General features: G+C 46.1%; 1 protein-coding gene across 1 annotated transcript in view; it reads left to right on the top strand.

The window, feature by feature from the left end:
* The window catches only part of NOC2L (NOC2 like nucleolar associated transcriptional repressor), a 114,228-nt gene that overhangs the window by 20,848 nt on the left and 73,135 nt on the right, over window positions 1-20,245 (top strand). Inside the window, exons 9-10 of the mRNA XM_056543793.1 lie at window positions 614-727; window positions 9,894-10,082. Coding sequence (XP_056399768.1) covers window positions 614-727; window positions 9,894-10,082 — 303 coding nt within the window. The remainder of the gene's footprint in view (window positions 1-613; window positions 728-9,893; window positions 10,083-20,245) is intronic.

Below are 20,245 nucleotides of genomic sequence, written 5' to 3'. Positions count from 1 at the left end.
AGATGGGCAATAGGCAGGGACAGAAAAAAAAAAGGATAGTGGGAGCTACCCTTTAAGGGGTTAAGGAACCAATTTGTGGACAAGACCCACTTAAGACCAATAGTAAAATAAATATCAGGATCATGTTTTCAGAGGCAGAACATCGCTTGTAAAGCTGGCCATATGTTTACGTTTGTTTTGCAGGCTGCTATCTCCCCCATGCCACCCATACACATGCATGCTCATACATTTACCATGGATGTAAAGAGCAGAGTAACCTCCTCCCAAACATTTGAGTGAAGGATTATCTCTTCCAAAATAAGAGTTGAGGATCTGCCATCGGGGAGAATGGCAAGGCCCCATTAGACGGTTGGCGGACTTCAATCTAATGTGTGTGTTCATTTTACCACAGTCTAATGCACTGTTTCCCAACCAGGATGCCGCCAGTTGTTACAAAACTACAATTCCCAGCATGCCTGGACAGCCAAAGGCTGTCCGGGCATACTGGGAGTTGTAGTCTTGCAACAGCTGGAGGCACCCTGTTTGGAAAACACTGGTCTAATGTATCAATCGATCTCCACATATATCCTGCATTATCGATTTGCGTTATTAATAATCTGTCTTGTTTTTACAGCAAGCCATTAATCTGTGGTGCACAGGAGAAGAAACAGTCCGAGTTTTAGCATTTTTGGTTCTGAACAAGGTCTGCAGACACAGACAAGATGCGTATCTCAACGCTGTGCTGAGGGTAGGTCTGCTTTTTTTTATTTTTTTATTGGGTTGTCCTGCAGCCCTGAGGAGCCACAATTCTTTCATTGGTCCAATAACTATAAAACACCTTGAGACTACCCCATAAACATGTTTTGCTTGAATGAGAATGTCAATTGCTTAGGTAAATGCTTCTTGCATCTCCTGGGGAAACAAAGGATTGGACAGGGTACAATCTGTCTGACCTTGTGTTTAGGACAATATTGATCAACACCGACTGCCGAGACCTCTTCAATCTCAAGAACGGGGTCCGGAGTCTCCTGGCTCAATGGAGCAGCGGTCACATGTGCGCGCTGTTTCTTTATTAACCTCTTCAGGACGCAGGGCGTATGCATATGCCCTGCATCCGGAGTCCTTAAGAACGTAGGGCGTACAGGTAGGCCTGTGGGAATTCCGGTCCCCGCCACTAGCCGGTCAGGGACCGGACCGGGATGCCTGCTGAAATCATTCAGCAAGCAACTTGGCACATCGCCGAGACCCCCCCCCCCATTTCAACCTTTGCCACAAATCGCCAGTCAATTCAATCCTGCGATATGTGGTGATTCCGGGTCATACGGGTCTACAGTGACCCGGAAAATAAGAGGGATCGTGGGTGTCGTAGACACCACCAATCCCCCTGAAGGGATAAGAGTGAGGTGGCAGGTGTGCCACCCCTCCTATCCCTGCTATCGGTTGGTCAGAAGCGACCGACCAATCGCACATCGGGGGCGTGTGGGGGGGGTTAAGGTTCGGTTTCCCCATTCTGCCCACCCACGGTAGTCAGGGCCGAACGGGGGAACTGTAGTGTGACCGGCGGTGGAGGTCCCTTACCAGTGGCGATTGGCGGCATGCGACGACACTCTCCCTGGTGCTGCGATCCTTCTGTCTACGGAAGCCGGTGAGTTGCCTAGCAACATCTGGAGGGCTACAGTTTGGAGATCACTGTGTAGTGATCTCTAAACTGTGGACCTCTAGATCTTGCAAAACTACAACTCCCAGCATGCACGAACAGAAAAAAGGCTGTCTCGCCATGCTGGGAGTTTTAGTTGCCTACCCCCAGCTGTTGTATAACTACATCTCCCATCATGCCCTTCGGCGATCAGTACATGTTGGGAGTTGTAGTTTTGCAACAGCTGGAGGCACGCTGCTTGGAAAATACTGAGTTAGGTAAAAGAACCTAACTGAAGGTTTTCCAACCAGTGTGCCTCCAGCTGTTGCAAAAGTACAACTCCCAGCATGCATGGTCTGTCAGTGCATGCTGGGAGTTGTAATTTTGCAACAGCTGGAGGTTTGCCCCCCCACCCCCCTATGTGAAGGTACAGGGTACATTCACACGGGCGGAGGTTTACACGGGCGGTGAGTTTCCTGCTTCAAGTTTGAGTTTCGGCATATTTTCCACCGCAGCGCAGACTCCTAGCGGGAAACTCTCCGTAAACCCGCCCGTGTGAATGTACCCTAAAAACACTACACTACACTACAAATGGTAAAACACTACATATACACCCCTTACACTGTTTCTCCCCCCCCCAATAAAAATTAAAAACGTATTGTACGGCAGTGTTTCCAAAACGGATCCTCCAGCTGTTGCAAAACAACAACTCCCAGCATTTCCGGACAGCCATTGACTGCCCAGGCATGCTGGAAGATTAGCAACAGCTGGAGGCACCCAGTTTGGGAATCATTGGTGTAGAATACCCTTATGTCCACCCCTATGCAATCCCTAATTTAGTCCTCAAATGCGCATGGCGCTCTCTCACTTCGGAGCCCTGTCGTATTTCAAGAAAACAGTTTAGTGCCACATATGGGGTATTTCCATACTCAGAAGAAATTGCGTTACACATTTTGGGGGGCTTTTTCTCCTTTTACCCCTTATGAAAAGGAAAAGTTGGAGTCTACCCCTGCCTGTAAGTGTAAAAAAATAAAAAATAAATTACGCTAACATGCTAGTGTTGTGTTGCCCCATACTTTTTAGGTAAAAAGTAAAAAAAAAAGGTAGAAGGAAAAAAAAGACCCCCAAAATTTGTAACGCAATTTCTCAGAAGTATGGAAATACCCCATATGTGGGTGTAAAATGCTCCGCTGGCGCACAACAGGGCTCAGGAGTGAGAGCGCACTATGTACATGTGGGGCCTAAATTTGTGATTTGCACAGGGGTGGCTGATTTTACAGCGGTTCTGACATAAACGCAAAAAAATAAATACCTACGTGTGACCCCATTTTGGAAACTACACCCCTCATGGAACGTAACAAAGGGTATAGTGAGCCTTAACACCCCACCCTAAAATGTTGGCGTTACTATAAATTTTTCATTTTCACAAGGGAAAATAGGAAAAAAAAATTCCCCCAAAATTTGTAACCCCATTTCTTCTGAGTAAGAACATACCCCATTTGTGGATGTAAAGTGCTCTGCGGGCAAACTACAATGCTCAGAAGAGAAGGAGCGCCATTGGGCTTTTGGAGAGAAAATTTGTCCGGAATTGAAGGCCATGTGTGTTTACAAAGCCCCCATAGTGCCAAGAACAATGGACGCCCCCCCCCACATGTGACCCCATTTTTGGCTCGGCAGTCGCTGACTTAAGCCTGCATAAATTAGTTCAGCTTTCAGGTGCTCTAGTGGGCTGGAAAAGGTGGATACAGTCCTAGGAGAGAGTCTCCAGCGCACTGGAGCACCTGAAAGCTGAACTAATTTATGCAGGCTTAAGTCAGCAACTGCCGAGCCACGAGGTTTGTGACAAATCGAATCACTGTAACTTCACTCATCACTACTTCTGAGCATTGTAGTGCACCAGCAGAGTACTTGACGTCCACACATGGGGTATTTCCATACTCCGAAGAAATGGGGCTACAAATTTTGGGGGGCATTTTCTCCTATTACCCTTTGTAAAAATTTAAAATTTAGGGAAAAACCAGCATTTTAGTGAAAAAAAAGTTTTTTTCATTTACACATCCGACTTTAACGAAAAGTCGTCAAACACCTGTGGGATGTTAAGGCTCACTGGACCCCTTGTTATGTTCCTTGAGGGGTGTAGTTTCCGAATTAGTATGCCATTTGTTTTTATTTGCTGTTCTGGCACCACAGGGGCTTCCTAAATGTGACATGCCCCCCAAAAACCACTTCAGCAAAATTCTCTCTCCAAAATCCCATTGTCCTTCCCTTCTGAGCCCTCTAGTGTACCCACAGAGAACTTCACATACACATGAGATATTTCCTTATTCGAGAGAAATTGGGTTACCAATTTTAGGGTGATTTCTCCTTTTACCCCTAATACTGGGTCTACAAGAACATGCAAGTGTAAAAAATGAAGATTTAGATTTTTCTCCTTCTCTTTGCTGCTATTCCTGTGAAACACCTAAAGGGTTAACACTTACTGAATGTCATTTTGAAAACTTTGAGGGGGGCAGTTTTTATAATGGGGTCATTTATGGGGTATTTCTAATATAAAGGCCCCTCAAATCCACTTCAAAATTGAACTGGTCCCTGAAAAATTCTGATTTTGAAAATTTTGTGAAAAATTGGAAAATTGCTGCTGAACTTTGCATCATAAAGTTGACATGTTTTTACTTTTGTAAGACATCAGAGGGCTTCAAACATAAAGTAGACATATTTGTGAATCAAAATTTAATTTATTTGGGATGTCTGTTTTCCTTATAAGCAGAGAGTTTCAAAGTAAAAAAAAAAATGCTACATTTTCATAAAATTTTGCAATTTTTCACCAAGAAATGATGCAAGTATCGACGAAAATTTACCACTAAGATAAAGTAGAATATATCATGGAAAAACATTCTTGGAATCAGAGTGAGAAGTAAAAGCATCCCAGAGTTATTAATGTTTAAAGTGACAGTGGTCAGATGTGCAAAAAACGCTCTGGTCCTTAAGGTGAAAATGAGCTGCGTCCTTAAGGGGTTAATAGTCTGTGGTGCTGCCGGAGATGGCTGAATATGACCCATGGAAGAAAACAGCAGCAGCAGCAGCACAACCAAATGATGTAGAAGGTTGTATTGCTACAAGCAGGCAATATTCAGCCCCGGTCAGTGGCTGCAGTGATGACATCAGACATGCGTGAATAAGCGCACCTTTTGCTTCACTTTATGCTGGGGTGCTGCTGTATTATTTATTGGATTTGAATATTGCGCTTAGCTATTTCCAGCAGCTCCCATAGACAATGAAGGGAGTCTACATGTTTGACCACTGCTCCATTCTGATGGGAGACTCTGGACACATTTCTTTAGATGAGGGTGGGGTGTTGGGGGGAGGGGCGTAGGGGTTATCTGACCATAACCATTTAAAGGCGATATCCAGGATTGAAAAACTTATCCCCTATCCTAAAGATAGGGGAGAAGTTTAAGATTGCGGGGGGTCCGACTGCTGGGACCGCCTGCGATCTCCCGTATGGGGCCCCGGAAGTAGGGAAGGGGGCATTTCGACCACCGCACGAAGCGGTGGCTGACACTCCAACTCAATACAACTCTATGGCAGAGCTGGAGAGCTGCCTTCGGCAATCTCTAGCTCTGCCATAGCGCTGTATTGAGGGGGAGTGCCGGCCGACGCTTCATGCGGTGGTCGACACGTGCTCTCTAGCCGAAGAGGATATCTTTAGGATAGGGGCTTTTTCAACCCTGGATATCTCCTTTAAACCTATATGCACAACTTTTGAAGGAGAATACTACTGCTCGGGATAAAACAACAGGCATGCTTTACTTTTTTTCTAACAGAGGACTCCTTTAACCCCTTCCCGCAGAATGTCATATATAAACGCCGGGTTGTGCAGTGCGTTCGCGCATCCCGGCGTTTATAAATGACATTCAGTTAACCCGGCGATGCGCAGCATCGCACGGGTTAACTGGCAGAAGTCCCGCTGTTTCCAGCAGGGGACAACTTCTGCTTCACCCCCAGGACCATCAATTGATGGTCCTGGTCAGCGATCACTGTGATTGGTCCCTGTGGACCAATCACAGTGATCTGGGGTGAAAGTTCAGATCCCCCGCACTGCCCGCCCCTGGAAGTGGGGCAGAACGGGGGACGAAGGCTGCGGGGGCTCGCGGGGACCTGCGGCATTCGGGGGGAACACGTGGGGACCGGCGGACTTACCTGATCCAGCGGTGGGACCGAGGAGCAGCGCGGGACCGGCCACGTGGACGAGCAGCGACGGGTAAGTATATGGTCCTCAGAGGCAGCAGTGAAGATCTTCACTGCTGCTTCTAGGAGTCTGAAAACTACAACTCCCAGCATGCCTAGACAGCCTTTGGCTGTCTGGGCATGCTGGGAGTTGTAGTTTTGCAACATCTGGAGGGCCCCAGTTTGGAGACCATTGTATAATGGTCTCCAATCTGTGCTCTTCCAGCTGTTGCAAAACTACAACTCCCAGCATGCACTGACTGTCCAGGCATGCTGGGAGTTTTAGTTCAGCAACATATGGCCCTTCAGATGTTGCCGAACTACAACTCCCAGCATGCCCTTCAGCTGTCTGGGCATGCTGGGAGTTGTAGTTTTGCAACAGCTGGAGACACACTGGTTGGGAAACATTGTTTCTAACTCAGTGTTTCCTAACCTGTGTGCCTCCAGCTGTTGCAAAACTATAACTCCCAGCATGCACTAAAAGACCATGCATGCTGGGAGTTGTAGTTTTACAACATCTGGAGGGCCCCAGTTTGGAGACCATTGTATAATGGTCTCCAATCTGTGCTCTTCCAGCTGTTGCAAAACTACAACTCCCAGTATGCACTGACTGTCCAGGCATGCTGGGAGTTTTAGTTCAGCAACATCTGGCCCTTCAGATGTTGCCGAACTACAACTCCCAGCATGCCCTTCAGCTGTCTGGGCATGCTGAGAGTTGTAGTTTTGCAACAACTGGAGACACACTGGTTGGGAAACATTGTCTGTTTCTAACTCAGTGTTCCCTAACCTGTGTGCCTCCAGCTGTTGCAAAACTATGACTCCCAGCATGCACTAACAGACCATGCATGCTGGGAGTTGTGGTTTTGCAACAGCTGATGCAAGCCCCCCCCGCCCCCTGTGAATGTACAGGGTACATTCACATGGGCGAGGCTTTTACAGTGGGTTTCTCGCATCTTGAGATGCAGCAAATTTTGCGCTGGGAAACTCGCTGTAATCCCCCGCCCATGTGACTGTACCCTAAAAACACTACACCTACACTAACACAAAATAAAATAAAAAGTTAAAAACACTACATATACACATACCCCTACACAGCCCCCCTCCCCTAATAAGAACGTCCGGTACACCACTGTTTCCAAAGCAGAGCCTCCAGCTGTTGAAAAACAACAACTCCCAGTATTGTCGGACAGCCGTTGACTGTCCAGGCATGCTGGGAGTTTTGCAACAGCTGGAGGCACCCTGTTTGGGAATCACTGGCGTAGAATACCCCTATGTCCACCCCTATGCAAATCCCAAATTTAGGCCTCAAATGCACATGGCGCTCTCACTTTGGAGCCCTGTCGTATTTCAGGGCAACAGTTTAGGGCGACATATGGGGTATCGCTGTACTCGGGAGAAATTGCGTTACAAGGTTTGGGGGGCTTTTTCTTCTTTAACCCTTCATGAAAAGGAAATGTTGGGGTCTACACCAGAATGTTAGTGTAAAAATTTTTTATTTTTTACACTAACATGCTGATGTTGCCCTATACTTTACATTTTCACAAGAGGTAAAAGGGAAAAAAGCCCCCCAAAATTTGTAACGCAATTTCTCCCGACTACAGAGATACCCCATATGTGAGCGCAAAGTGCTCTGGGGGCGCACAACAAGGCCCAGAAGGGAGAGCGCACCATGTACATTTGAGGTGATTTGCACAGGGGTGGCTGATTGTTACAGCGGTTTTGACAAACGCAAAAAAAACAAAACCCCACATGTGACCCCATTTCGGAAACGACATCCCTCACGGAATGTAATGAGGGGTGCAGTGAGAATTTACCCCCCACAGGTGTCTGACGGATCTTTGGAACAGTGGTCCATGAAAATGAAAACTTGTACAGCCCACTGTTCCAAAGATCTGTCAGACACCAGTGGGGGGCAAATGCTCACTGTACCCCTTGTTACGTTCCTCAAGGGGTCTAGTTTCCAAAATGGTATGCCATGTGTGTTTTTTTTTGCTGTTCTGGCACCTTAGGGGCTTCCTAAATGCGACATGCTCCCCGAGCAAAATTTGCTCTCAAAAAGCCAAATCTGACTCCTTCTCTTCTGAGCATTGTAGTTCGCCCATAGTGCACTTCAGGTCAACTTATGGGGTACCTCCATACTCAGAAGAGATGGGGTTACAAATTTTGGGGGGTATTTTCTGCTATTAACCCTTGCAAAAAGGTCAAATTAGGGGGGAAACACACATTTTAGTGGAAATTTTTTTTTTTTTTTTTACATATGCAAAAGTCATGAAACACCTGTGGGGTAATAAGGCTCACTTTATTCCTTATTACATTCCTCAAGGGGTCTAGTTTCCAAAATGGTATGCCATGTGGGTATTTTTTGCTGTTCTGGCACCATAGGGGCTTCCTAAATGCGACATGCCCCCCGAGCAAAATTTGCTCTCAAAAAGCCAAATATGACTCCTTCTCTTCTGAGCATTGTAGTTCACCCATAGTGCACTTCAGGTCAACTTATGGGGTACCTCCATACTCAGAAGAGAAGGGGTTACAAATATTGGGGGGTATTTCCTGCTATTGACCCTTGGAAAAATGTGAAATTTGGGGGGAAACACACATTTTAGTGAAAAAAAAAATTTTTTTTTTACATATGCAAAAGTCGTGAAACACCTGTGGGGTATTAAGGCTCACTTTATTCCTTGTTACGTACCTCAAGGGGTCTAGTTTCCAAAATGGTATGCCATGTGAGGGTTTTTTGCTGTTCTGGCACCATAAGGGCTTCCTAAATGCAACATGCCCCCAAAAACCATTTCAGAAAAACGTACTCTCCAAAATCCCCTTGTCGCTCCTTCCCTTCTGAGCCCTCTACTGCGCCCGCCGAACACTTTACATAGACATATGAGGTATGTGCTTACTCGAGAGAAATTGGGCTACAAATATAAGTATACATTTTCTCCTTTTACCCCTTGTAAAAATTTAAAAATTGGGTCTACAAGAACATGCGAGTGTAAAAAATGAAGATTGTGAATTTTCTCCTTCACTTTGCTTCTATTCCTGTGAAACACCTAAAGGGTTAAAATGATGACTGAATGTCATTTTGAATACTTTGGGGGGTGCAGTTTTTATAATGGGGTCTTTTGTGGGGTATTTCTAATAAGAAGACCCTTCAAATCCACTTCAAACCTGAACTGGTCCCTGAAAAATTGTGAGTTTGAAAATTTTGTGAAAAATTGGAAAATTGCTGCTGAACTTTGAAGCCCTCTGGTGTCTTCCAAAAGTAAAAACATGTCAATTTTATGATGCAGACATAAAGTAGACATATTGTATATGTGAATAAAAAATTTTTTTATTTGTAATATACATTTTCCTTACAAGCAGAGAGCTTCAAAGTTAGAAAAATGCAAAATTTTCAAATTTTTCATCAAATTTTAGGATTTTTCACAAGGAAAGGATGCAAGTTACCACAAAAATTTACCACCATGTTAAAGTAGAATATGTCACGAAAAAACAATCTCAGAATCAGAATGATAACTAAAAGCATTCCAGAGTTATTAATGTTTAAAGTGACAGTGGTCAGATGTGCAAAAAACGCTCTGGTCCTTAAGGCCAAAATGGGCTTGGTCCTGAAGGGGTTAAAGGGGTTATCCAGGAGTAAAAAAAAAAAAAAAACATGGCTACTTTCTTCCAAAAACAGCATCACTCATGTCCTGCAGCAACACCACACAAACTGTGGAGAAGAGTGGTGCTGTTTTGGGAAGAAAGTAGCCATGTTTTTTTATTTTTTACTCTTGGATAACCCCTTTTAGGCTATGTTCACAAAGCAAAAAACACGGGCGGACGTGCTGCAAAAAGCTTGTTTTGCTGGTGCTGGGACCGCTCGGAAACGTGCCGTCTCTATAGAGGCCAATGCACTTCTGAGCAGATTCTGCGGAAAGAATTTAGATGTTCATTCTTTGGTGTGAACATGGCCCAACACACTATGAAAACACATGAAATGCTGAGAAACCGCTTTGTGTTGCAGCCTGTAATACCATCTCCTTTATTAACAAATGTCTGCAATTCTGTTTCACAGAAAATGTACATCTCCTATGTGAAGAACTCGAAATTTACTTCGCCCAATGTTCTGCCTATGATCAACTTCATGCAGAGAACCCTGACAGAGATGTACTCGCTGGACGTCCAGACCTCCTACCAGCACATCTTCATATACATCCGGCAGCTGGCCATCCATCTGCGCAGTGCTATGACCCTTAAAAAGAAGGTAGGAAGCAACTTTTCTCCAGTAATTATGGAGGATAAATACTACAGAAGGAAATAAACTTTAAAGGAGATTTAGTAAAACAAGTCCCCATATCAAGCAATGGGATTCCAGCTGTCCGAGCCCCCGAGAGAATACAAGCTGAAGCCTGACTAGTTCCTGTGGTCGAGCTGCTCCACTTTTCCTTTGCACTTGTTTTAATATTTTTAATTGAGTTCCTTCCTTTAGTTCTTATCTATGTCATTGATGTTTGATAATCGAATGTGTAAGACATATTAGTACGTGTGACTTTGGTGGGATTTATACAGTATGTTAATCCACCTGCATTTTGTGTAGCAACAGTGCCACCTACAGTATGTTTTGTAGTAGTGCTCACTAGTGCAGTAGACTGGTTGTCTGAAGGATTTTTGTATGCTTTAGGGCAGTTTTTCTCAACCAGTGTGGTTCCAACTGTTGCAAAACTACAACTCCCAGCAGTTTTGTAACAGCTGGAGGCACAGTGTTAGGGAAACACTGCTGGGAGTTGTAGTTTTGTAACAGCTGATTTTATGCTTATGGTTTTGCAAGAGCTTGGTGCACACCGTTTGAACAACCTGTAACCCCAAAAGCAGCTGTTACAAAACTGTAAGGCGGGGTTCACGTGGCAGAAAATATGCGGAATGTCTGAACTAAAAACACGTGTGGACTAGAGATGAGCGAACTTACAGTAAATTCGATTTGTCACGAACTTCTCAGCTCGGCAGTTGATTACTTATCCTGCATAAATAAGTTCAGCTTTCAGGTGCTCCTGTGGGCTGGAAAAGGTGGATACAGTCCTAGGAAAGAGTCTCCTAGGACTGTATCCACCTTTTCCAGCCCACCGGAGCACCTGAAAGCTGAACTAATTTATGCAGGATAAGTCATCAACTCCCGAGCCGAGAAGTTCGTGACGAATCGAATTTACTGTAAGTTCGCTCCTCTCTAGTGTGGACACTCCACACATTTTCCCTTTCTGGCGGGTGCTAGGACAGCTCAAAAATGTGCCATCTCCTAAAAGGCAATGCATTTCTGAGTGAAATCTGCAAAGAGAGTAGACATTTCTGTTCTTTTGTGGACGCCGGAATCGGGATTTCCGTGGCATCAACATGTGGCGTGGAAATTTTGCCTTGTTCAGTGCAGCAGTATAAAATTAGCAGTAGCAAAATCTAAAACTCCCAGCATGTCCAGACAGCCTTCAGCCACCTCACAAATAGATGATGGGGGGCTGGGGAGCCCTCAGTCTCAGTGAGTGTCCCAGAGGTGGGACCTGCACCTATCAGACAGTGTCACTGAGCGGACTACCCTTTAAGACCAGGGCTGCACTCTTTTTGTAGCGCTATGTGCTCATTGACAGGAGCAATTAACAAGATTGCATAGAACTCAATGTATTTCTTAGCAATGCAGCTGTACATCTATGCACAATTTCAGTCGGCTCCATTGGGGGACACAGAGACCGTGCAGCTAAGGGGCAGGGGGCATAGAGTATGAAGCCGTTCCCTAGGGTCCTAGTCCCCTATCCTCCCTGCTCGTCCCGCTGTCTCAGCCTGATGTGACACAGATGACAAATAGCTGGCTGAAGACATCTTAGGTGAGTATTTGCTGCACTGCGTGAGCATATCCCCCCCCCCCTCTCTCCCCCCCTTCTTCCTTACTTTAGAAGGCCCCTTATACCTGGGGCCTCAGGGGGATTTTTCATTCATTTTTTTAATTCATTTTTGTTATTTATAGGGGGCTCTGGTCTTTTTATTGCAGTGTCGGGACTCTGGGGACCACGGGGCAGCTCTTCTCCTCCTCCCCTTCGCTATCCCTGACACTGCTTACTCACTTTTATTCCGCTCCGGCGCGCTGAATGCAGCGCCTTTCAGCCGGGCTGCTGGCGCGCGGCCGGCTCCACACTTTACTTAAATTTTCGCCCGCTTCTCGGGCAAGTTGCACGGCGGGCTGGAGATAAATTGAGGCAGCGGCTGCGGCCTGGTCCGGTACTTAATTCTGCCCACTCATTGCATCGGGCGCCCTAGCGGGGCTCTCGGCCTCCTCCTGCTGCAAGACCATAGTCTATCAGGGGTCACTGATTCTCCTGTTAGCTCGGTGCGCATGCTTTGGGGGGTCAGCTTCTGTACTCCTCCCTATTCTCTTTCAATGGGGTCCATCTAGGTGCAGAGTTCAATGCAGCCTGCTTCTCTCCTCCCTCCTTCCTGCTCTGCAGGCCATTTCACCTCAGTGGCAGCCTGCCTCTTCATTTCTGGAGGACACAGTATAGCTACAGCCTGCTTCTCAGTTCCAGCTGCGGGACACAGGACCTGGGTGAGATTGCTCCAATTTATTTGTTGACTGCTTCTTTACTAGCACTTATGTCCGACAAAAACAAATTCACTGAAATTGGAAAGGATAGCTGATCGTAATTAGAGCTATAAGGACAAGAATTCACAGAAGTAGAATGGTTAGCTCGTATTAAAACTTAACTTTTAATATAATAAGAGATAAGATAAATTGTCCTCAAAATGATAAGAGAAAATATAAACAGATAAAGGTGCAAGGGAAAAAGAGAGCTCTGGTAAATGGATAAGAGCTCAAGTACCCTAACCTAACAACAACATGTATCCTACAAACCACAGCCTGTGCAATAAACAGGGGCGTATCAATCCTGACACGTTTCCCCCACCCTCCAAAGCTGATGATGTGGAGAAATATGGGGTTCCTCAGGGGATATAGGATGTAGGAGAAATGAATATAAACGGATACAGCTGGTAAATAGTGGCTGCCAGCTAACAAATTAGATGTACGGTCCAATAAGGACCACTCACTCAGACGCAATGTTAAGTCCTTCGCATGGATTAGTAGCAGAGAAGCCTGTAGATGAAGGCCGGATCCCTCCGGGCAGCCCAGCAAAGATTCTGGTCTGGGCTCGAGTTCCGCCCTCTCCGCGATCCACATTCCGGGTGTGGAGAATTGGGAAGCGGACTATTTCAGCCGCTCATCCGGGGGACTGGTCTCTCCATCCGGAGGCATTTGCACAGATCTGCAACTGGTGGCTCCAGACTGGCCCAGGCACGCGTGGTACTCCGACGTAATTCGGCTGGTTGCTGATTGTACCAATGCGTCTTCCAGTTCGCCCCGATCTGCTCTCCCGGGTCCTCTCTGCCACCCCAGTTTACTGTCGCTGCATTTGACAGTGTAATGGTTCAAACCGCAGTTTTGAGAGCTTGGGGGTTTTCTTCCAGGGTGATAAGCACAATGCTTCGGGCTCTGAAGGCTTCCTCCGCTAGAATTTACCACCGCACTTGGCAGGCTTATTTCCGGTGGTGTGAGGCTCAGTCCATCTCCCCGGCCATTTTCTCCTTTCTGCCCTTCCTTTCTTTTTTGCAATCCAATCTGGATCAGAGCTTGGCACTCAGCTCTCTTAAAGGTCGTGTCAGCTCTTTCTATTCAGTTTCAGTGGCCGTTAGCTTCCAATTCTCACGTCCGCACCTTCCTGCAGGGTGTGGCCCATGTGGGCCGCCTTTTAGGTCTCCCACTCCTCCTTGGGATCTCAACCTGGTGCTTAGCGTATTGAGGAAGGCTCTGTTCCAACCTCTCTGGGACGCTTCTCTTCGCATCCTTTCATGAAAGGTCACCTTCCTCATCGTGATTACTTCCATTAGGAGGGTCTCCGAGCTGGCGTCTCTCTCTTGTTGCTCTCCCTTCTTTGTCCTTCATCAGGACCAGAAGGTTTTTCGGCCACCTCCCTCCTTCTTGCCCAAGGTGGTTTCCCCCTTTGACATGAACGAGGAGATCATCCTTTCTTAATTTTGTCCGGCTCCATCCAACGCGAAGGGTGTTCCCTACATAGATCTGGACCACTTGAACAATGTCCAGACTATCTTTCCATCACCTTCTCTTTTCGGCAGGGTGTCTCATTCTTTGTGATTCCGGAGTGTCGTCGCAAGAGGCTTCCAAGGCGACCATTATGCGGTGGATCCGTTCTGCCATCTCTGAATCGTATCGTCGTAAAGGGAAGGTCCCACCTTTTCGGGTGACTGCGCATTCCACACGTTCCGTTGGGGCTTCTTGGATGCTCCGCAATAGGGCTTTGTCCTTGCAAGTCTGTAAGGCGGCCACCTGGTCGTCCTTGCACACTTTCACTAAATTCTACCAGGGTCACACCTTTGCGTCAGCGGACGCTGGTTTGGGTCGCAAAGTGTTGCAGGCGACAGTGGCTCGGTCTTCAGCCTGATTCTGAGTTGGGTATTTTTCCCACCCCGGGGACTTTTTGGTACGTCCCGCGGTCTCTGTGTCCCCCAATGGAGCCGACCGAGAAAAGTAGATTTTTTATGTTTACCGTAAAATCTCTTTCTCGGAGGATCCATTGGGGGACACAGCACGCATTTGTGTTTGTTGCTATGGTTTGGTTTTCTGTCCGAGGGGTTGCTTTCGGTTCCTTTTTTGTCTGGTTCCCTTGGACACCTGCTGGTTTCTTTCTCTGTCGGTCCTCTTCTACTGCTTTGGGACTAAGCTCAGGGTCAGTAGGCGGGGTATATCCTGCCAGGAGGGGACAAATTTCTTTTTGAATGCCTAGTGTCAGCCTCCTAGTGGCAGCAAGATATACCCATGGTCTCTGTGTCTCCCAATGGATCCTCCGAGAAAGAGATTTTACGGTAAGCATAAAAAAATCTACTGCAATACCACACCTGTCCTTAGGTTGAGTGTGGTATTGCAGATCCGTTCCATTAAAGGAGATCTCTGGTGAAAATTAACTTAACCCTTATCTACAGGATTGGGGATAAGGAGCAGATCGTGGTTGGTCTGACTGCTGGGACCCCCTTTGATCTTCTGAAGGGACCCGGCAGTCCTCACAGTGAGGAGCATGTGCTGCAGCCAGCACGCGCTCCATTCATTTCTATGTGGGTGCAAAAAAGACCTGAGTACAGCACTCGGGCATCATTGGCACTCCCATAAAAATGAATGCAGCACATGCCATCTACTGGTAGACGACACACACTCCTCACTAAGAGAGCCGAGGTCCCGTCCCAGAGATCGCGGGGGGTCCCAGTGTATCCTGTGGATAAGGGAATAAGTAAAATTTTGCCGGAGTATTCCTTTAAAGTGAATGGTCAAGTTGTAATACCACAAGCAACCTGAGATCAGGTGCAGTGTTGTTTTTAGAACATAATACATTTTGTTTTTTCAAAGAGCGAAAAAAACAGACATTGTCGCACATCCACAACATGCACCTTGATCTAAGGCTTCTCAGCAACATTTATTAAACAGGTCGTGTTTATGATCATGAAGTGCAAGCCCGCTAGCCACGTCATGACCACCTGTAAGTAGCGGGTCCCTAACATCCCTAGCATAAAATGGCGCAGCACTGAGCAGTGACCACCGCTGCCGCAACACCAGTGCCCACAGGGGGATCGACCCACTGGCAGAGCAGCCCAAATGCTGCCATAACCGGCCCCTGGGCTGCACCTCCCCACAGACACTGAAGCAATGGATTCCACACAGCGCAGCATCAGTGTAAATAGGTGAGAAAGCTCACTTACCATGTGCTCCCAGTGAAGGACATTACTAGGCCACGCCCCCTACGATTGAGGCCATTCTCCCTAACGGCAGATTACACTATGATTGAAATCATTAACAATGATTTCCATTATCGTTTATAATTTATAATATCATTCTTTGCAGCCCTACTTTACTATAAATACAGTTCTATTGTTATTTCTTTCATATTCCTGGTTGGTAGACATTGGTAGGGCATCTGTCTTCAGCTTTCCTACAATGAATCAGGTTCTGCCAAAGAAGCGACTTGCTGCTACATCTGTTTTATTTTTTGTTGTGTTTTTTTTTTTTTTTTGTACAATTTAACATACTTTGTGTAGGTTAAAGGGGTACTCAAGTGGATTTTTTTTTTTTTTTTAAATCAACTGGTGACGGAAAGTTAAACAGATTTGTAAATTACTTCTATTTTAAAATGTTTATCCTTCCAGTACTTATCAGCTGCTGTATACTACAGAGGAAGTTCTTTTCTTTTTGAATTTATTTTCTGTCTGACCACAGTGCCATGTCAGGAACTGTCCAGAGCAGGAGAAAATCCTCATAGCAAACCTCTCCTGCTTTGGACAGTTCCTGACATGGACAGAGGTGTCAGCAGAGAGCACTGTGGTCAGGCAGAAAGGAAATAAAAAAAAGAAATGAACTTCCTCTGGAGTATACAGCAGCTGATAAATATTGGAAGGATTAAGATTTTTAAATAAAAGTTATTTACAAATCTGTTAGGGTGTGTTCACACGGAGTAACTCAAGAGGAATTTACTCGAGTAAATCCTCTTGAATTCTCCCCTCCATATTAATGCACATCTCCTCTGCCCATTGGCTTTAATATTATTTCTGCTGTCCTGTTCACACTGCGGAAATTCTGCTAGCAGAATTCCGATGCTGAATTCCATTCCGCTTGAAGAAAGAACATGTTCATACTTCAAGCGGAATCTGCTAGCAGAAATCAATTGAAGTCAATGGTAAAAAAAAAAATTCCGCCCGACATCGTTTTCTCGCAATTCGCAGGCAATTTGTGCGGAAATGGCTGAAAAACCCTTCACTTCTTTCTCCCCCATGTCCACGTGCAATTCCGCGCAAATTGCGTGCAAATTTCCCTTGAATTTCGCGGGGAAAAAAAAAAATTCCGCCCGTAAATTTTTCAGCGGGAATTACTCTTCATTTAATCCGTGTGAACGCACCCTAACTTTCTGGCACCAGTTGATTTAAATAAAAAAAACTTTTCCACTGGAGTACCCCTTCAAGCTTTGGTGGGAATTTTCCCTCCACTGTATTGGAAGCTTTGAATGAGCCCTGTTGGAGCTGAGGTATTTCTGTGTAAGTGTGCATACACACTCCGGTTCGTATCACTGCCAGTTCCCCATTCGTTTTAATAAGTTGCCTGGAATCAACCCGGTCAGCTAATTTTTTGGACCATATCAGGTTTTTTCGGACAGAAAACCACGGTCTATTGTGGTTTTCAGCTCAGCTAAAATACTGCACACAATACGGGCAGCTCATTGAAATGAATGGGGTAAGGCACTGGTCCAGCAGGGATACGACAGAAGCCAGTTTTCATGTTTTTCCACTCCATACGAAGGGTTCAGTGACTGCATATGACGGCATACGAAGGGTTCAGTGACTGCATGTTACGGCATACGAAGGGTTCAGTGACTGCATGTGATGGCATACGAAGGGTTCAGTGACTTCATGTGACTGCATACCAAGGGTTCAGAGACTGCATGTGATGGCATACGAAGGGTCCAGTGACTGCATGTGATGGCATACGAAGGGTTCAGTGACTGCATGTGATGGCATACGAAGGGTTCAGTGACTGCATGTGACGGCATACGAAGGGTTCAGTGACTGCATGTGACTGCATACGAAGGGTTCAGTGACTGCATGTGACGGCATACGAAGGGTTCAGTGACTGCATGTGATGGCATACGAAGGGTTCAGTGACTGCATGTGACAGCATACGAAGGGTTCAGTGACTGCATGTGACTGCATGCGAAGGGTTCAGTGACTGCATATGACGGCATACGAAGGGATCAGTGACTGCATGTGATGGCATATGAAGGGTTCAGTGACTGCATGTGACGACATACGAAGGGTTCAGTGACTGCATGTGATGGCATACGAAGGGTTCAGTGACTGCATGTGACAGCATACGAAGGGTTCAGTGACTGCATGTGACTGCATGCGAAGGGTTCAGTGACTGCATGTGATGGCATACGAAGGGTTCAGTGACTGCATGCGAAGGGTTGAGTTTTGGTGTGTTGCCTGTAGTGCACCTTCTCCGTTCATGTTATATAACACTGTGCAGTGACTTTCCACTGACAAATGTATCTGCTGTCAAACACTAAAGTCTTCATTCCTCTAGTTACTCACTATTTTGTCACTTTCCTTGGAGGAAGCAAATTACACACGAGGTAAAATAAATGGAAAAGTACTTGGTTTATGTGGATTCAGTGGTGGTAGCGAGAAGGAGCACGCTCTGTGCCCAGCTCATAATCACAGCCCTGAATATAAGTTGGCAACTCATGGTTTTATTCTGCTATGTTGCCAAATACGAGAAGGTTGTGTGTGGTCTCCCAAGGTCGCGAGCAGAAATACTTAGCATTTAGCAGTTAAAGGGGTATTCCGGCTTTATACATCTTGCCCCCAATCCAAAAGATAGGGGATAAGATGTATGATCGCAGGGGTCCCGCCACTGGGGACCCCCGCGACCTCGGTGCAGCCCCCGGAATTCTGTGCAGGGCGCTTCCTCCGAGACAGTGGTGTTAGTCACGGCCACGCCCCCTAGTGACGTCATGCCACTCACCCTGCAATCAGGTCTATGGGAGGGGGCGTCACGCCCCCTCCAATAGACATGAATGGAGGGGGCGATGTGTATGCTCGCGGTCATACACAGGACGTAAATGTACGTCCTGGTGCGCAAAGTAGCGCCAAACCAGGATGTACATTTATGCATTGACTTGCTGCCATGTCATTGGCTGATTAGCTATTTGTGCTAACAAGCAATTGTACCTAATAAAGTGGTCAGTGAGTATATTAATGTGTGAACCTTTAATTAAATTTGGCTCAAATCATTTTATCACCCCGCTTTACTTGCGCTGGCTAACAATGCTAGGCTTTGTAAACATGGCCATAGCCTTTCCATATCAGTCTTGGGTACCTGGCAGCAGAGACCACTCATAGACATAATCTGGGTGGTAGACACTTGTAATTGTACTTGTTTTGTTACCATTGTATAATGGAATTAGGTTTAATGCTGTTTGAGGTGTCTGGATATGTGTCCAATCCCTTTCACATCCAGGTCTAAAGATGATTAGATCTGGCAAACTCAACAGATTGCTTTCCGCAGCTTGTGAAACCCTCTCTTAATGTTGTCACTCCTGTCTGGCCTGGTGACCCCTGTTAGTGCATTATAGGCTTAGAACTACAGGACAGCCTTTCGGATAGTTTTGTCTCTGTTGCATAGTCACATGGCTTTGCCCGGGTGTGTTTGCGACATTAGTGTCCCTGTTTCAAAAAAGAGAGGAAAATATTGTTGTGTTTCAAGGACCATTTCTCAACAAGCCTTTAGCTGTTGCAAAACAACAACTACCAGCATGCCCGCCACAGGCTGTCCTAGAGACCTGACAAAAGCTTTGATCAGCCAGGGTGATGAACAGGGAGAAAAGTGCGCAACGGAGCACAGCGCGCGACCAGGAGGGAAATTTCCTTATGGAAATTCTGTGCAGAGTCCGCTTCCAGCAGCTTCTTCTGGAATGGGCGCTTGATATCCATGCAAACATTAAGCGCCGTCCCATTCATTACAACACAGTCCCTGGTCTTTTCCAGTGAATCGAATTCTTGTCAGAAGTTACGCAACAGAACTTAAAGTGTACCTGTCATATCACAGAAATAAAATAATGCTTATATATGCACTCACTAGGTCATGCAGATACTTTACATGTCTTTTTATGTGTCTAGCTTCTGTAGTTGGCTCACAAATCCCTCTGTTCTGCTGCTCGCTCACTCTGACATACAGTACTCAAGAAGGGGAGTGTCTGAGGCAAGCACTGAGCCCACCCTCACTCACCATGCATAAACTTCCTCCCTAAGTCTGCTGTGCTGGGTCTTGTCATCCAATCACAGGCAGGCTGCTCTGTAACACACTCCTCTCTTTTTCCAGACAGGAGTCTGAAAGACAGGACAGGAGTGAGCACAGTGGAGTGCTAGTCCTGCCCTCACCTACTGGACTTTGTCCTAGCCTGTGCTTCAGCTGGGACAAAGATGCTCCTGAAGCCGGACAGTATTATGTTCAGGATGGTATGGGGTTTAAATTTTTTAATTTTTTTATAAGCCATGATTTATATAAAAGGGAGAGAAACCTTTTTTTATGAATTATATTTGAAAGGTTAATGTTTTGCCAAGATGTACAATTGGGCTGCACAATATAACTCAATCCGCAATCAAACCGCGATAATTGCGGATTGCGACATAGCAGTTTGGTACTTGGCAAAATTTTGTGATATATCTGAGAGGATAAATAGTGGGCTGCAGGGTGGAGTGGCCGGGCCACGCGCAGGGGATCGACAATAAGGTGAAACATGGGAGCTGGCAGCTGATGTATGTTCAGCTCCAGTGAGGCCT

Source organism: Hyla sarda, chromosome 10 (assembly GCF_029499605.1).
Source record: "Hyla sarda isolate aHylSar1 chromosome 10, aHylSar1.hap1, whole genome shotgun sequence".
Taxonomy (NCBI): domain Eukaryota; kingdom Metazoa; phylum Chordata; class Amphibia; order Anura; family Hylidae; genus Hyla; species Hyla sarda.
The sequence above is the reverse complement of the archived record's forward strand: the minus strand, read 5'-3'. Positions and strand labels throughout refer to the sequence as shown.